At 41.7% G+C, this 19,191-nt stretch overlaps 1 protein-coding gene across 2 annotated transcripts in view; it reads left to right on the top strand.

Annotated features, from left to right (window-relative positions):
• The window catches only part of EPHA10 (EPH receptor A10), a 1,402,205-nt gene that overhangs the window by 300,026 nt on the left and 1,082,988 nt on the right, over positions 1 to 19,191 (top strand). Inside the window, exon 4 of one of the 2 annotated variants that reach the window (XM_069223891.1) lies at positions 1,216 to 5,575. The exons of the other annotated variant lie outside the window; for it this stretch is intronic. Within the exon in view, the coding sequence (XP_069079992.1) occupies positions 1,216 to 1,883 (668 nt within the window). The 3' untranslated portion in view covers positions 1,884 to 5,575. Of the gene's footprint in view, positions 1 to 1,215; positions 5,576 to 19,191 lie in introns of those variants that run through there. 2 annotated transcript variants of the gene reach the window in all.

The raw sequence follows: 19,191 nt of genomic DNA, 5'->3' as shown, positions 1-19,191 counted from the left end.
TCACTGGGTGATGATCTGTACTGTACACTTAATTCATCCAGTGCTTTCCAAATAGGTACAATATAAGACAATTTATGTCAGTTCATTGTACATCAAATCGCATATTTCTGGATGCACTGGAAGTTCTTTTCACGTTATTGGTCAAAATAGGTTTTGACTAAAGATACTAAAGTGGTGATATGGACGTGGGCGCAAGTTATTGTCCCTTGGTTTGCCAAACCTATCAGCTGTTAAATCAGGTGGCATACTAATCACAGGAGGATCTTGGATATTTCTTTGGAGAGCTGAAGCCAATCTCAGCAGACTCAGGAAGGACCATCTTCTCCCCTTGTGTTGATCCCAATAAAAAATAGCAGCAGGCTTGGGACATCCTCCTTGAGGAGTATCTGAAGAGAGTTGGAAAGGTGGAAACAGCAGAGCTCCTGGAAAGGATGGATATAGCAGGTAATATATATTCACACACCAGTTACACCAACCAAAATGTTTAATAGCGCCAGTGAGCATTTGCAGATCTATATACTGTAGATGACTAAAAATGTATTCCAACAACATCTGTAACTTCAATTTGCCCTGTCCTTTATATCTAAGTTTTGCCTTGAATCCTAGTTTGTCCTTTTGTTTCAATAACATTTTAATCTGAATCAATGGCCCTTAAATAGAGACCCGTAAAAAGTACAACCTGTATGAGGCATCATATTTTTAGTAGGTGGCTGGGAAGTTTGCAGTAGCATAGAGCATAATATTTACTTTATCTCAGTTGCACTGCTACCCATGCTTTAGGACACATTATATACTGTCACCACAGTACATAAAGATCAACATAGCTGAGTCACTGCATGTCTTGGTAAATAGCTGACACTTTGTGACTCTGGATGGATTTTTAGTTACATTTAGTCTGTCTCCATGAGTCAAGATGAACTACACCCACAAACATTATTCAGGTGTTAACATCGTTTTAACTAAGCTGTAACACTCACTGATTGTAGTTATGTTGTAAGCACCAAGTGTGATGGTCTTTCCTCTGGAATTACTATGTTTCTCACCCTTCTTCCTTGGATAATTGTTGGTATTGCACTAACATGCTTTGATTCCTATATGCCTCCATTGGGCTGTGGCAAACAAATATTTCAATTAAGAAAATGTGATTTTGTTTTATTACTATTCTATTAACATTGATTTGAACACTAATTACAATATGCTTTACTTTTTCCCCAGAATTCTTATCCTTGACAAACTTGACTGGCGAGTCTAGTTGGGATATCCTACTTAACTTTGAAGACGTGCCTGCTCTAGATAAGGAACGGATATTGCAAGAACCAAAGGTCGTGGAACCGGTTGACCATCATGAGGAGAGACCACCAATGCAACCATATGCAGGAACTGCAATAAATCGAAACATTTTAAGTGCCAACATTCTACTTAAACCTGCCCTTTGTACACAAAAACTACAGTGCAGACCAGTTGACTCTGCACCAAATTCCCCAGAAAAGCAATCTGCTTACAAGGAGGGTCCGAAGATCAGTGAACGTATGATTCGTTTGGCACAGACTATCGACCAATTATCCAATCAGACACTATTTCTGAATATTGAACTAATGCTATCGGACACCCATTCCATGTCCCATTGTCTTCTCAGGTTAGTAGAGCTCCTGAAGAAGCAAAAGAAGGCAATTAAACTTGGCAAGCACCCAACGCTGGTCACTCTCTCTTCTCTGGATGCTAACTCATTGCAGATGCCATCACCTCTGCCAGTTATGGTAGAATCTGCTTCTGTTAAAGGTGTGGCCAAAACCAGAGGAAGTCATTTCAGACTAACAGCAAGCCGTACTTCTCAAGAACCAGATCCAACAAGACAAAACAAAAGACTTAAAATATATGATTAGGGCTTTGTGTTGTGGCCTATGTAATAAAGGCCCCTGGCATGTATGTAGAATAATTCAAAATCCTGTTTGTGAAGGAATAGTGTGACCAATGTAATTACAGTTCATAGAATGTATTGGTTTTCTTCAGAAGGAGAATGTAAATTGAAAAACTTTGCAAAACTAATTAAAGATGCTGTTCCTCCGATCTCATTGTGTCAGGCTACATTTCTTCATAGTAGGTATGAATTCATGGAGTACTGATGGTGGTTCCCTGTCAGTTGTATTGTGTCCAGCTTTTTGATGTTTTGAATCATAGACAATTTTTCGAATGTCAGAAAATCATTCTGTGTTTTTAAGAAACAGAGTAAGTGTTGGTAAACCTACTCCAATACCAGGTTTAAATTGGGTGCTGAGTATCAAAGTCCATCCCTATTTTTTTAACATACTGTGGGTTTCAATATTTATGTAATTCCTCTTTTCTGAAAGCTATATATTCACGATGCATGTTAGTTGATGACGTGGGTTTTTGTTCAGCTAAGAATTTAAGAGATACTTCTGGCTGAGATTGGATTAGATCAACAATGACCTGTCAATTTTTTTTGTTTTTACGTTTAGGAGTAGCTGATCGAAGAGGATATTTACATTTGTGTGTATTATACATCTTTTTAAACTGTTCATAGATTAGAGCCATTTCGTACTGCTTATGTGTTGGTGTGAAATTATTTCCTAAACTGGTCAGTCTTAAGCCTTTGACAGGAGCTATTCACCATGAATATTTGCATTCTGCTTCTCAGCATCACCTCAGCGTCTCATCATCTTGCTGAACGTTCACAACATCCATCCACACCTATCAGATTACTCAACTAAAACACAATTAAAAGCATTAGTCTTCAGTTAGTTTAGCTATTGCAGTAGTTTCCACATCAGTCTCTCCTTACTGCAGTCAACCCCTAAGAAAAGGTCTTAAACATGTTCAGCCACTCTGCATTTACTTTTCCTGCTCTCGTTCCTCCTTCGCATTTGGGCATGAATTTAAGTGTCCTGCCACCTGAAAGGGATCTCTCAATAAATTCCTAGAGCTAGTACACAAATCCCTTCATTCCCACACTACTTAGCCCAATTTGGAAATGACCTACTTCCAAAACATTAAACTGGGTCAAAACATATTCCAAAGAGTATTAAAACCTCTTATAATCTAAGCCCTAGAAACTACCTCTGTACACTGAAGATCTGAGGCTAAACTGTATGGTTACAGGATACTGTATGGAAAGGTTGCCTCAATTCCTTTGCCCCACTTCTGTCTCCTACAGTGCTTAGCTGCTCCCAGGTCTAGCCACCTAAAATTTACCATATCCATATTAAGGAGCAGGTAACCTTGCCACCCATTGCGCTCAACACACAGTTAAGCTATGCTACATACACAATTATTTATTAGTACAGAATTTTCTGTTAAAAAGGCAACCAAGTTCAACAACGTTTGTGAATACACCATTTTGTGGTCTAGTTATTTCCCACTGTTAGAGATCTGGGTAAACAAAGGAGCATGCATATAGATCCTCAGGCTAGTTCTGAAAGGTAATATCTAATTTGATGTTACAATAGCCTTTGCTTTAATTTGTATTCATTTGTAAGGTAAATAATGAATTGAGTATATTTATATGTATATTAGTGTAAGGTGGCTTCAACAGTAAAAGAACATCCTCGTTGGTTTTTATGCACATAATACATTTGAAGACAGCGAAATAATTGCAGTACAATAGGAATGCTATGATTCAGGACCCAATCAATACCTTAGGCAGGGAGCAATCCTAGATATGAATGTGTCTGATTCCAGTAGCGCAGAGAATCTGTCCAGAGACGTTTCCATACAGAGGCCTAAGCTAATCAAAAACAATGAAAGGATTGTCAGGGGATCCAAAGGCTGGTTATTTATTCTGTGAGTGCAATGTTGTTTGCTAAGTTCAAGTTTAGGAAAACAAAATGTTATGTAAGGCTGATGAGTCCTTCAGGATGGCTGCAGATACTGGGGCGATCTTAATTACCAGCTCCTACAGGCATAACTATAAGTGATAAAAGAACCCACATGAACCTCTTTTGCTGGTGGTGGACCCTCCAAAAAGATGAAGAACAGATTTCAAAGAGACTGCTTGCCTCTCACTAAGATAGGATCAACCATTCAGCATAGGCCTCATTATTATGGCAGCTTCTACCAGAAACAGTGTTAATGTCTCCCTTCATCACAGTGAAGGCATGCTATGTGACACTTTAACCTTTTATGTGTCCATTGCCCGATCACAAGAGGACTGTGAAATTCTGATCATGCAAGGATTGGAATTCCTCGTAAAGCGGAGTCAACCACACTTAATAGTTATTGGATGCTATAAACTTAACTCCCTCTAAATTTCCTCTGGTCAGTTTCTGCAGGTCAATCCTGCCAAAACTTTCAAGCGGAAAAATGTCAAGTAGTTATGGCAACATATGGTAATCAATGCAGTATGCACCATAATCCACATTATGCCCTATTTTTTATTTTAAAATCTGATTAGGAGGTATTTATTGGACGTGGTACATATCTCAACCAGTGCCCTTGGTTTTGACTGGGTGTGGTAATTTTTGCATGCCCCTACGCCCCTCTTGTGATGGAGTCTTTACACTTTGTGCCCTCTGGGTCTATGAGGACTACTTGAGATGGCCTTTCTCCATTAAGTCCGGTCTCCCTTGGGGCATTTTTAAATTGCCAATGCAGGTGACCAAGGCGGCCCCTAGCAACCAACCGCCTGCATACTCCTAGGAGAGGAGTAGGCAGGCAGAAGAGAAAAGGTGGATGGTGAGATACTTTTATATTACACAATATATTTGATGGTCTCAACTTAAAACCTTTTCTGATAGCAGTTGGTTAAAGACACTTAGAGGTATAGAGATTGCAGAATTTTTGGTGTCTGCAGGCGTAGCCTCTCTTTTAGAGAACCCCTCTTATACAGGCTATGCAAAGAGCTTTAACCATATAGCTAAAAAGACAGGAGCTGGCAGTCGAAGTAAACAGAACTTAAGAGCTGCATTGTTTGGGTATGCTTCCATTGTACAAGAAAAGTGGTGCATTGTAACAATTACAAAGAAAAGATTTGAAAGACAAAATATGATTTATGGAAATTACTTCATGCCCAAATCTCGGGCTACCGTTCTGTGAAAAGGTATAGAATGGGTAGTGTGACGCAATTTTTCAACAATTTAATATATTTTATTACTAATTTCAATGCTGGATATTAGTGTTTTAGTTTTAGGAATGCTTTTTTGTACATACCTCTATTTGTGATGTGTTTATTATGTTGAACGTGTATATGATGTGTATTGTTTAGAAGCAAAGACACAATTATAAGGTATAGAGACATATATTATACTTCATGGAATTTCTTTAACAGGATGCTTTTAACAGACGTATTTACTAAATAATGTGGCGAAGACAATAGGTCTAGAACGTTCTTGTTGTTCCACACCCTCCACCCAAAAAAATGTGTGTACCCCTTTAGGGATATATTCTGTCCAATACCGGAAGAGTCCACAAAATTAAACTACACTATTGCAAAAATAGGATTCTGAAATATGCAGTCCTAAATGTGTCTACTTTCATTTTTGATTTCACATGTTATGTGTATGAAGAATATTTTTCTTCATATATTTGCAGGTCCTGAATCTGAATAAACAACTGACAATTCATCTTGAACTTTGTTGATGGTGTTCTAAGTAATTGAATATTTATTTTATGCCCTTAAGTCGGACCCAGCTTTAAACATTCCTCCTTACTGGGAACCTATTTAAAATGCAAAGACTGCTTTCTTAAAAACAGAGGGGGGCACATTTACTATTTCATGCAATGCAGCACAGCAAAGGAATTTGTTGTGCTGCATGAAGGAGAGAGAGAGCAGAAATGTCCCACATTTACAAAGACATGGCTCATTTCTGCTCTCCCATTGCACTGGTGCACTGTGTGCTGCCTAGCACCAAAGCAGATACCCTTGCACCCTGTGATATGGGCAGAATTGCATTTGTGCTGCAAGGAAGGCCCTCCTGCCCAAAAACAATCTTTAGAGGCATATTCCTCTTAGTATGTGTGCTTCAGAAAGCATGCATAGAAAGAGGATGTAACACAGAGAAATAAAGATATTTCACATTGTTACACGTTTTTTGTGCGGGCGCACCATTTTGGTGCAAACCCAAGTTTGCAAGTCTTTTTAAATCTGGTTTGCTTCAAAATACTTGGGTGATCCATGGGAATGATTTTTCTCTACCAATGTAAGGCCTACCTGATGCAAAGTAGTACTGTGTTGTGTTACTTAGTATTTACTAAACCAGGTAAAGCCATGCAAAGTGGCTTTGCATTGCTTAGTAAATGGCAAAAATGATTTTGCGTCACAGAAATGACACAACCCTGAAGCAAAATCTTACGAAATCTGGGCCAACATCACCAAACCCTACACGGAACTAAATTTTAGTTTAGTATTGCAGAATACATGATTGTGTACAACTTTGGAGGTACACATTTTTTCTGACAAGCTTTATTGAATCCCTGAACAGAAAAGGAAGAAAAGTGAAAATTTCAACTGCATCCTCTTTGTCTCTTCCCACTCCTAGAAGTCTTATTCACAAATATGTTTTGAATTGTGTATGCAGTGTGTACATGATTATAAAACAGACACAAAGTGAACACATCCTATTCATAAGGGGCACTTGTGAATCCAGAAGGTAGACTGTCCAATGTTTTAACAGATATATCTAGTTTTATCCATGATATATATATAGTTTTATCCATGATTTAAACAGTAAGTTGTTCTCATGTGTGTCCAATATTCTCTTAAAAAAACTAAGGGTCATATTTACAAGTCCCCAGGGCCACCTTCCACTGCCCTAGCATAATTTTTTTAATGCTAAGGCAGCGTTAAGAAGGCCTTTCTCCCGCACCATATTTTCCAAAAAGTGCAATGCTTGCATTGTGCCACTTTTTAAGCCCTTGTGCCACGTTAAGCCTGCGCCAGGCATAATGTATGCAAGGGGGGCATTCCAACACAAGGAGGCCCCAAAAAATGGCACAGTGAAATTTACATTTCCCTGCGCCATGTTTTCCATAATTTGTAATGCCTGCTCAGAGCATGTGTTAAAATGACGCACCCATTTTAATCAATGGGCCTCCCTGTGCTTTGCTGCACCAGGTCAAAATTTTTTACACTAGTGCAGCAAAGCACCACAATAGCATCAAAAATGTTGATGCTATTATCCTAACAACTGCCATGGTGCACCGTGTTGTGAATACGTCACAACCATGGTCCTGTTAGGCGGAGCAAGGGGGACGCAAAAAAAGTGGCCCATCAGGACCGATGCGCACTTTCTTGTAAATATGCCCCTAAATGCCTTATAAAACTTGTGAGAATGCCAAGATGGCAATTCAGAACCTTATAAAATTACCTCATGTATTTTTTTATATTTTATGTTTATTTTGGTATAAAGTTAGCATGTAAAAAGTGTTTCGTTCCCAAACAGTGAAATATATAAAGTGCCTGGCTGTACAAATACAGTCTTCTGTGTAAAAGAACACATTCTGGTCATAGAAGAGAGGTTTCATTCAAAATGTTTTCTGCAAGGTGCCTCTAACTCTGCACTGATTAGATTTGAAATGTTCAGGTTATGTTCACCTTCTATGAAAAGAACATTGATGAAATAATGTAATGGCAAAGCTCTGAAGAATGGTTAGGGATTGTCTTTATGATGATGACATCCGTTGTTGACAGAAATCTTTAAATAGTTTTTCTATTTTGCAGGGTACCACTAAGGCCCTCATTACAACATTGGCGGGCGGCAGTTGTAACCGCCGTGCGGCCGCCAATGCGGCCACACTCCCGCGGTGGCCATTTGGACATCCCCGCTGGGCCGGCAGGCGGAAACCGAGTTTCCGCCCGCCGGCCCAGCAGGGATCTCGGCCGCAACACAGAAGCCGGCTCCAAATGGAGCTGGCGGTGTTACGGCTGTGCGACGGGTGCAGTTGCACCCGTCGCGCTTTTCACTGTCTGCTATACAGACAGTGAAAAGCTCCATGGGGCCCTGTCAGGGGGCCCACGACTCCCCTTTCCGCCAGCCTTTTACCGCCAGGAAAAGGCTGGCGGGAGGGGGACTCGTAATCCCCTGGGCAGCGCTGCAAGCAGCGCTGCCCTGGTGGATTACAACCGCTGGGGCCATTGTGGCGGAAAACCGCCGGCCCCGGCGGTGCGACCGCGGCGCTACCGCCGCGGTCGTAATACACCAGGAAGCACCGCCAGCCTGTTGGCGGTGCTTCCGTCAAAACAGCCCTGGCGGTCTTGTACCACCAGGGTTGTAATGAGGGCCTAAATGTTTTCCGTATTTCATGGGCACCTGTGAACAGTGTGATATCTTGGGATTGGTTAAATAAATATGTGAATTCATGATTGCATAATGTTGATGCTGAAACAACCACTTAACAGCAATAGAGCACCTCCAGCTGATAAACATCTACAGCATACACATTCCTGCATCAGGACCAAATGCACGCAGATATTTAATAGGGTCGTTCACCACTGCAAAAGTGAATGATATTGTACTAATGAATGCTGATATTTCATAGACAGCGATGAAAAATAACATTTCCGGAAGATGATGAAAGTTGATTGTATATGACATTTATCTGCACTCATATGAAGGTTTATTTAAAACCTTCGTGCATAGTGGTTATTTCTACCCGTATTTCTGGGAAGTATCACTGCATAATTACACGGTTTAATGTGTGCAGAATCATGCCTGTTAACACTGCACCTTGTAATATCGCCTTTCGAGTCCCATATTCCACCTGATAAAAGCAGAAAGGGCTATGTCACCGGAAACGGGCCAAGAAATTGAGGGAAACATTGCGGTAAACGGCCCAGCTACTCCGTAAGCCACATGGTACTCCTCGTTCCATGCCCAAAAGTAGGAATCATCCAGTAAGGATGTGGCAGTTCTGCCAGGGGCGTAGCTATATTTGTGCAGTTGGTACAATGACCTGGCTCCCAGAGGGGAAGGGGGCCATTCTGCTTTGCGGTGGCAGAAGTTACTTAGATAAGCTGCCCGTCCGATTGTTTTCATGTCTGCCCGGGGCCTGGCTCGTTGTTCACTGCATTTGGTTGAAGTAGTCCTCATGCCAGCAATGGCGCAGAGCTGACAAGCAGCGATTATACTCTAGGAATTCAGGAGTTGTATTCCATGGCATTGAAGGGGGGGGGCTGCTTTTGAGACAGGATTAGAGAGAGGATGTGCGCAGACTGAAGCTGCGAGAAAAGTAGAGGGCAGAGGGATGGAATGTGAGAGTGTATGGCGATTGTGTTAGAGACAAGGAGCGAACTGAAAGGCTGTGAGAAGAAATGAACAGAAAGTGTATGAAAGAAGGGATTATGTGTGTGATGGTGATGCAACGTTTTATTAGAGTTCAGCAAGTGATCAATCAGTTCCAGGTATATAGGTGTAAGCTTTCTGACAGGTAGTGCAGCCAGTGCAATGGCAGTGTGGCCTAGTAGTCTGAGTTTTTTTTACTGAATCCGGGAGTGATTGGGACAATTTCCTTGCTTGCACCAGGGGCAATGGCACTGTTGCTACCCACTGGTTCTGCCATGCGTTAGTAATACTGAGTCAGCATTGCCAACCTGTGTTTACTGGGCCACTTATAATGAGGCCTCGATTCGCTTTCCATTAGATCACAGTATAAGAGGTGACTTTATTTTCGAGGTGCCCTTTAAGAGTTTATAAAACACAGTGACAGAAAGTCACACCACTTCTCATCTAATTGAAAGCGTGCATGTGCTTTGGATGAAGCCTCGTGTTTATGCTACCTCTAAATCTCACCAGCAATGACCATATATTTCCGGATTTTATAGCAAAGCGCCCTTCACTTTGTAAACAGGATTGATTTCTCGGATGTGCCTGATGGAGTCTGCAGCACACGACCTCCCCGAGGTCTCAAATGTGATGACATAAAGCCGTAATGAACTTTATTCTCTGAAAGGCCGTTCTGTAGCTGTTGATGTAAAGCCTGTTGTAAAAATTGTACCATCAAAATTAAAAAGTCTGCAGAAAAGTGATAAGTATGAAGCAATTTCTTAAGTACTAGACACTTTGCAGTGTCTGCTGCTCCGTATTTCACAAAAGGTGGAAACCGGAAGTGCACTGTAGTGAGTGCCAGCTTCAGCACAGCTTTTACATGTCAAAAGAAAAGCCTTCTGCACAAGAGTAATTCGTACTACATGGTGTAAGTTTTTTTTTCAAATTATTATTATTAGTAGTATTTTTTTTTATTTAGATTTTTTATGTGGGTTTCTGCTTCTCTGTAAGTAACCTCACGACGCTAATAGGGACAACAAAGGCTCTCCCAGTTGCGTTAGGCATAATAATGTGTTAGGGAGTCATCAGACAGCCTGCAGGGACCCGGGACTCGGTCTTCCAGAGAGCGTAGCAGCAGGGAGAGTGGAGCCGCACCTAATTAGCGCTTGGCGGCCCTTCAAAAGCACTCTGCCTCCAGCAGCACTGGAGTCATTAGACTGCCTGCAGGGCCCATGGACACACTCTTCCAGAGAGCACAGCAGCAGAGAGCGAAGTCGCAGTTACACCTAATTGGCGCTGGGGGAGCGCTTCAGAAGGACACTTTGCCTCCCGCTGTGCACCCGGCAAAGACCGGTTCAAGAGGGAGCTCTTCAGCACCCGTCAAAGCCCAGAGGAGGCTGGGCTGGGCCACCCCCTTGTCTGCCTTTTTTAAGTTCCCGAGGTTACGTTGTTTTATTGTTTTGTTAGAGTTTTTATTGTTGTAATGGTGAAGCTCATAACTCCTGTACCTGTTAAGCGTTGTTCTACCACTTCTTCCCTGGACGGGTACAATAAACGCGCAGTGGGCACTTTAAGTAACAAAACAACATGCGGGTGTCGTCTATCTGCTGCTAAGGCCGAAGGTCCTAGGACAACTTTACCTGCAGAGACAGGTTCTCAGTTTGCTTGTGGTACTGCTCATGTGCCTGCTCAGGAGTAAGTGTCTGTGTCATTGCCTCTCAATGCAGCCTTTTCTGCTGACCCTGGAAAAAACATTGGTGTGGTCTCCACTTCGCTCCACAGTAATGACCCCCAGACAAACAGAAAAGATGCTGGGGGTAAGGAAATCTAATCTCTCCACAGACTCTCAACACAGTGTTCCTGATTTCAGCTCAGCAGGTCCTACTGTGACCAGTGCTGTGGACCTGGACCTTTTCCAGAGGAAATTATTGCACAGTGTGAGGGGGAGGTTGAAAGTTTACTTTCTCCTATTTGTACCAGGTTGGGCGCTATCAAATAACTTTTATCTAGAATCAAGGCAAGGCACCCACCCATTCTGTTAATCTAGTAGTCCATTCCATTCAAATGCAGACGCCCGGGGCTTTGCATTTGCACCACAAGTTGCCTTCACATGATTATAACCTCCCCTCCGTTTGCCCCATGATAGTCAGACAGATACTCCTCTCCCTATTTCATAATGTCACCTCCCACAACACTGTCAATCCCAAATTGTTTCTGGATCTCAAGAAGGTCTCCGCATTCCGACTGGTGACTTGAGTTTTGGTAGGTCCTCCGGTGACCTCGCAACTCCCTCTGTCTCAAATGGCTGATATTAATATCCCGATCTAGGTTTTCTAATTGTTGATTGGCTCCTGAAACCTCCATTGGGAGTCCACCCCAGGATATGGGTAACACGTGGGCAAAAACAAAGAGGATGAGTGTTCCAAAGAGGTCACTATCAATTTACCTCCTACTTTCTCTCCTTTTGTTGTAATAATCATAAAAGTCCTTCCTCTGCCCCTGGGCACTATTCAGTTGTCAGCCCATTTAAGGAATAATGTCCTCCATTGGCTGCCGTCTAAGTCTATTTTTCCAGTCTCCACAGCTGACCAAATTTTGCTGACCTGTAAGGTTGGGTGGATTGGTCAATCTAAAAAAAAACTGTTAGGGGGACTGTGTCTCTATTAACTTCGAGCATCCCAGGTTTGCAGGTGAGATCGAGCATATCACCTTTCAAATTCTGGTAATATAATGCTTTTCCCCCTAATTCCCTTTCTTCTAATTGGAGACTATAGTCAATGCCATTGCTCATCTTCCTCCTACCCCTCTCCCATCAGCTAAGATGACTCAGTCAATGACTCTCGGTTCCCCTGCTTTAATTTAATCTCTGGCTCACACTGGCTATAATGGGACTTGTTACTTTACCTCCTGGAAAATGTCTGGGCTTCAGAATAAGTTAACAGCTCGACAATAGCTTAATATCATGCCCAGCCTCACTTATAATTTGTCTTCAGGAAACCTGGGGTGTGGAGCTCTCGCATGTTGAAAGTTTTTCTTCTTTATTAACTGCTGCAACACCGTCAAAGCAAGGTTGCACCAAAGGTCAGGTCTTACTTTGAAATTTGTAGCCTGTAATCATTAGAAGGTCTATTATTATTTCCCCATACTATCAGTTTGTGTAGCTGTATTTCGGGGCTGGGGGTGAGGAGAGGGCTGATCTAGTGATATTTGTCCTTGAGGCAAACCTAGACATGTTTCTGCTTTCAACCCAATTTATTTTTCCTATCTTCTAGGAAGGTGATTTAAACATACAAATATGTACCCTCCCGGCGAGACGTGTGTGTGGCATTACGAACTCGGCGGGTTTGGGTGTTTCATATTTCTTTCACAAAGCCTACTGAAAGACCTTACATTCTTTCATGTTTAAATATGATTTCTTGCTATTGGAGGATTGTATTTCAAACAGTGTGCAGATCCATTTGTTTATTAGTAAAGGTGCATGCACTACACTTGATCAGATTTTAATTACTTCCTCTGCTAGTCACCTCATTTCTAATTTTGGGGTAACTGCAGTGTGTGATCATAATCCAACTGTTCTACCTGTGCCTTCTTATGTTGATAGTTCAACAGCTACGGTTCGTGTATCAAACGCTGATCCTGTTAGGCCAAAAGAAGTCAACATTAGCTGGTCAGGAGTTGATCCTATGTGTGTAATGCAGAGGTTGCCATTCACGAAGACAACGTAGTTCAACTATTGTTTGGGCACTGAGTTGGATCATGTTGGATTAATCAGCACTTCTGAAACAATTGCCAGTATATTTAATACTTTATTGACACATCCCCCTAGAACAAGGATATCCAAGAGACACGGGTGATTTGACCACTCATGCACACATGCATCTAAGATGCTACAGACTACTTTGCATAGCTCTCCGAGGGATTATTTTGCTATTAAGCAATTATGGAAACAATATAATGAGTTGTCAGCCTCGAGGGAAAAGGTGGTTAGGGAAAAGGCTTGGTTTAACTTGGTTCAGGCTGCAGAGACCAATGATCTCACTTTGTTTTGATAATTCTGTTTTTTTGATAGCCCAATATGGGTTCAGAAAGGGGCAAGGGACAGTGGACCTGTGTGTAAATCGAGATCTGCTCATCGGGAAATGCACAAAGTCCAAGTCAGGTTCTCTTCACTAGTGCTTTGCTGACCTCAGCAGTGCTCTCGACCTGGTGGACCATTCGATTCTGTGGCACATATTGCTTTGACATGGGGATACTGTGAATATTGTTTTTTTCCTTTCCTAGTTCTATGAGAATCCATCTGTTATAAGTGGTGTTGATGGTGCCCTATGGTCCCTGCTGGGCGATGCACCAGTTATTGCTGGACATTCAGTCCCCATGCTGCTGTATGCTGATGACACAATCCTAATGCCTAGGACCACCGTCAGTCTCCAAAGTCTTATGGATACATTTGCTGGATTTATGATGCTAGAAAATTAAAAATTAATAAACCAAAACATTTACAATGTCTTGCAGGAAAAACGCACAGAAGTGTAGGACATTTTTCATTAAGGGTGCTCATATTGTGAAGGTTACCTCATTTTGTTATTTGGGCATTTTTCTCTAGTAATGGGTCATGGTCCCAATGTATAGAAAATGCTGAATCTAAAATGAATAGAGTGTGCAAGGGAGGGTTCATGTTCTCCCATAAATTTGGGAGCCTCCCCATTAGGGAAATGATTAATAACTACATGGCTAGAACATTGTCAGCTGCCATGCATGATGAGATCCTGTTGAATCATATGACCTGATTCCTCTTTAGGTTGAGGAGAATGCCTTTCTAAGGCTTCTCTTTTGTATCCCTACTGCAACACCATTTTCAATAGCCCATAGGGAAGTGGGGCTAATTCACCTGGAAGACCTGCTTTCATTTAAACCTAGTTTACTCTGGCACTCAATTTGGGCTAAAACTCAGACAGCTTTTATGAAAGCCATCATTTTGGATTGTGTAGCATTACACCATGCCTTTAATATTCTGTGGCTTTCCTATATTAAAGCTATCTTTAAATTATTGTTTGGGTCCGCTGTGCTTCAAGACCCTTCTAGAATTTTTGTTTTTCAGAAGACTGAGGTCAAGACCTTTTTTTTGGTGTTAAGTCTGAAAAAAGAGCCCTTGTTGAGGCCAGGAAACCCACTATTGTTACATACTTGTCAAATGCTTTCTCAGAGAGTTTTCAAATGTACTTGTCCCTGGTGAAAATACCCAACATCGCTTTGTTTTAGCAAGGTATTGGCTGGGTATAGCACACCATCTTGTCACCATCCCTATCTCAAACCAGTGGCACTGGGACATGACACAGTGCCCTTCTGATGGCATTTCGAAACAGAGCACTCATCATTTTATGTTATAATGTTGTTTTTATGATGGTTTAAGGAAATATATTCTGAAACTAATCTTTAATGTGTAAAACATCATGGATTACAAAGTTGTCCTGCGTTTCAAGTGTTCATTGGTGCCCCCTCATCGACGTTTTAGTGTGCCTCTTATATCTGGGGAGTGATTGAAATCAGTAAAAGTATTTTAATCTAATTGTAGACCTGTTCTGTATGATTTTTAACACTGTATGTGTACTTAAATGTTTTTATCTGCTTTTTAATCCTATGGATGCAGTGTATTTTGTATTATCTGTTCTTTCATGGCCTAATGTGATGATGCAGAAAAAAGAGTTTGAAATCGAATCGTGTTAGCACAAATCTGTGTTATTTGCAAGTTTCTCACAGTGAGTGTAGCTGGTAATATTTATTTGTGACTAACAAGACGTATTCGGAACACATATTCAATGTATACATGTAGCTTCTAGATTTTTTGCTTCTTTATGTCAAAGGAGATGTCCTATAATTGTGAATGAGTTTCCTGCACAGCTGCAATTTGTTGAAATTGTTATTACTCGCCACAGGAATAATTCTTTTATGTCTTCTAAACAGTGAAAAGTTTAATATTCCCAGACTTAGGCCCTCATTACGACTTCAGCAGATGGAAAAGCCCTTCCTCGGAAGCCGTAGGGTCAGAAAACTTCCAGTGCGGTGACCTGACCGTGAAAGCTATTACCAAACAGCCCACAAAATTGACGCCAGCTCATAATATAGCCCAGGGCAATGTTGCCGTGCGTTGGGTGCAGCAGCAACTTTGCGCTTTTCACTGTCTGCCAAGCAGACAGTGAAACATGCTACATGTTAATGCCAATGGCAAGTCTATGGGCAGTGTAGGGGCCCGATGGGGCTCTCGGTGCCCCGTCTCCACCAGCTTTTTACATGGCGGAGCAACTGCCATGTAAAGCAGGCAGAGAGGGGACTTGTAATCCTCAGCAGCGCTGCCCTGGCAATTGAGACCACCGGCACCACCAGGTCGTCGGTCAGTGAAAAAGTGACAGTGGCAGCGGTCCGACCATGGAGCGTTCACCACGGTCATAATGTGGAGGACGGACCCCTGCATTGGCTGCGGTCCAACCCGCACCATGAGTCCGGCAGACCTAGGACTGCCAGACCCGTAATGAGGGCCTCACTTTGCACACGTGACCTGCAGGTTAAATATAAGTGGTACTCATTTACAGGACAGAAGGTAGAACATCCTCCATGTAAATGTCAAATTTCCTCCATAAAATGTTGTCATCAGTTGAAAACGTTTCACCCATCAATGTTAATGTTTTGAGGCTCCAGGGTAAGTTGTTCAACTTTTAAAAATTTGAAATTAATTGATAAAGAATGGCACATATCTTGCATAAGATTAAAACTTTTAATTGACAATGTTGGCTACTCCATCCTTTTTTACAAAACTTGCAAAACAATATAATTTGAAAGAATAATCATAGCTAAAAATATAAATTATCCAATAAGAATGCTAACAACATCCTTAGACTGGTTTATCGGGTAAACCTAATAAAATATGATGAATGAAGTCATCTCTTTCTAAACCATCATTGCCTGGAGTAACAAAGTTAACACGAATCTTCATTGCAGAGTGAGGTTGGAGTTCTCGGAACCAGCACATAACTGAGCACAGCCACTCTTACTGCCATTCTTGAATGTGCATTATGTACAATTTACTGAAAACGTAAATTAAAATGGGATTGCTCATTAATTTGTGCCTAGGCTTGACATAAAAAAATGGATTACATAGAGTCAGTATTACTCTATTCTAGTGTCTCTTATTGACCATGCTTGTTGCAGAACGTATGCAGTTACTCTTATTACATTGCCAAAGAGACGACTAACCATGAAGCCCAGAGCATCTTTATCCCTTTTATGCCTTCTCTTTGAAGAAATGGAGGATTTGCCTCTTCTTGTCTTTGTTCAGTGAGAAAAAGAAAACAAAGCGGAGAAGACCTACTTTGGCTTTCACACAGCATTAGCAAGACTCATTGCTGACCACTTTGCTTTAACATGTCATGTTTACTCAACAGAGCCTTCCCAGACCTTGTGTCCCTACACATTTCCAACATTTAAAAAACATGCCTGGCTGTTCCAAGACTCATCAAAAATGTGTTCTCACTCTGAGGAACTGTGGCCCATATTTATACTTTTTGACGCAAAACTGCGCTAACGCAGTTTTGCGTCAAAAAAATTAGCGCCGGCTAACGCCATTCTGAAGCACCATGCGGGCGCCGTGTTTATTGAATGACGTTAGCCGGCGTTAGCCGGCGGCGCCGTCAGGTGTGCGTTAAAAAAAACGACGTACACCAGGCTGCGCCGGCGTAGGGGGATATGGGGCTTGGGCGTCAAGAAATGGGGCAAGTCAGGTTGAGGCAATTTTTTTGCCTCAACCCGATTTGCGCCATTTCTTTTCACTCCCAACCCCCATAGAAATGACTCCTGTCTTAGCAAAGACAGGAGTCATGCCCCCTTGCCCAATGGCCATGCCCAGGGGACTTCTGTCCCCTGGGCATGGTCATTGGGCATAGTGGCATGTAGGGGGGCACAAATCAGGCCCCCCTATGCCACAAAAAAAAAAAAAAAAACACTTACCTGAACTTACCTTAATGTCTCTGGGATGGGTCCCTCCAGCCTTGGGTGTCCTCCTGGGGTGGGCAAGGGTGACAGGGGGTGTCCCTGGGGGCATGGGAGGGCACCTCTGGGCTCCTTCAGAGCCCACAGGTCCCTTAACGCCTGTCTTTTGCAGGCGCTAAAAAACGGCGCAAAAGCGGCCGTACGTCATTTTTTTTGACCCGCCCACTCCCGGGCGTGAATTTTGCCCGGGAGTATAAATCCGACGCACATGCCTCGGAGTCGATTTTTTAGACGGGAACGCCTACCTTGCATATAATTAACGCAAAGTAGGTGTCCACGCTAAAAAATGACGCTAACTCCATGGACTTTGGCGCTAGACGCGTCTAACGCCAAAGTATAAATATGGAGTTAGTTTTGCGTCGAAATTGCGTCAAAAAAACGACGCAATTCCGGCGCAAACGGAGTATAAATATGCCCCTGAATATTTCAATTGTTTGGTTAGCCTTCCATTGCCTTTGCTAGTTTTTTTCCTTTTAAAAAAGGTTGTTGTTATTGGCTTTTTTTGTTTCTTGGTTAGTTGAAAAATCCATAAAATATATGATTACCAATTTGTTCCTAGACGACCTTAAATCATGACTTTAAAATAAATGTGTTTTCGTGGAACCTTGCAAAGTGTAGCAATTTATCCCTTGCTGCTATGGATATCTGAATTTCTCCTACGACACATGGTTTCCTTCTTTGATTCATTTGATAACGATTTACACTGAAACAGAAATGTGAACACCTTTTCTAATCTTGTGCTATCAAGTGTGAAGGTCATCTTCTTCCCCATGGAAGGCTAAAAAATATGTTTTTGGTTTGTTTGAGTTCATAAAAATATACCGCTTATCTTATATTTTTAGCAAGTAGAGTCAGCTGCTAGGACACAACATGTGTGCCATTCTTCAGATATATCCCTGGGCTGGAGATGGTGGATTTGAGTGCAGTAAAGTGTTAATTCTGTAAACTCCATTCCAAAACATGTCTGTTTAAAGATTGCCTATTTCTAGCCTTTGAACCATAAACCACAACCTCTTGTAGAAATGCCTCCAAAAGTGGTCTTTGCTCTCAAATGTTAGGACGCAGGTTTACATAGGACCAGTGGAATTGTCACTGTCTATGGAGCATTTTACGCTGTGTTCCTATCCTATTTGTGCTTCAATGTACATGTGCCCCCAACAAGGCTTCTACTATAGATGATCATCATCAAATTGCAAGCCCATTTCCAGTTGGAAAACAGTTCACTAAACCAAGCCAACATAACATCCTTCTTGCATCCATATTACATTGGTTGGAGAAGTGTTCCTTTGTTCGAATGGAGGCAAGACTTAGATAATATCTTTGAGTTATATGGAAAGCAAAGCAAAACCCTTTGAATGGCCTTTCAGCCTATTTGTACCTTTGGCCCTATTGTGGAAAATAATTAACCTGGGCATAATTTATAATGGTAAACTTTCATGGAATCTAGCAAGAACTCATCCATATCTATTTGTATACCTGTTTTGTTAACTGCTGATTCTTCACAATTCTGTGCATCTTGGAATTTTTGAAACTCTGTTTAAGGAGAAAGAAAAACAACAGAAAAATTTCTCATTTACAGGGGTCTTGTTCTGTAGAGAACAACTTAAGGACCAAGTTTGTCTTTCAGGGTGTGTGGCTCATCCGTTGATTTGGTATGTAGTGAATGCTTATTTCAAGATGCACAACTTATGGACTTTCATGTTGGAACGGAGGGAGCCTGGGAAGTGTTTTTAGGTTCTCAGGTGCATGTGCAAGACATTACAGAGTTGGGTACAAATACCTTGATGGTTCTATCCCCAGGCATATCACCATCCATTCTCCTTTCAGTGATCACTTATACATTAGCTGCCACAGGAGGTGTATTAATGGGCCAGGCTTTGCATGCTTTCTGGTAATTTTCTTCAATATTTTGCATAATGGTTTTATTTTAATTCTT

Source organism: Pleurodeles waltl, chromosome 3_1 (genome assembly GCF_031143425.1).
Source record: "Pleurodeles waltl isolate 20211129_DDA chromosome 3_1, aPleWal1.hap1.20221129, whole genome shotgun sequence".
Taxonomy (NCBI): domain Eukaryota; kingdom Metazoa; phylum Chordata; class Amphibia; order Caudata; family Salamandridae; genus Pleurodeles; species Pleurodeles waltl.
This window is presented reverse-complemented; position numbering and strand designations above follow the sequence as displayed.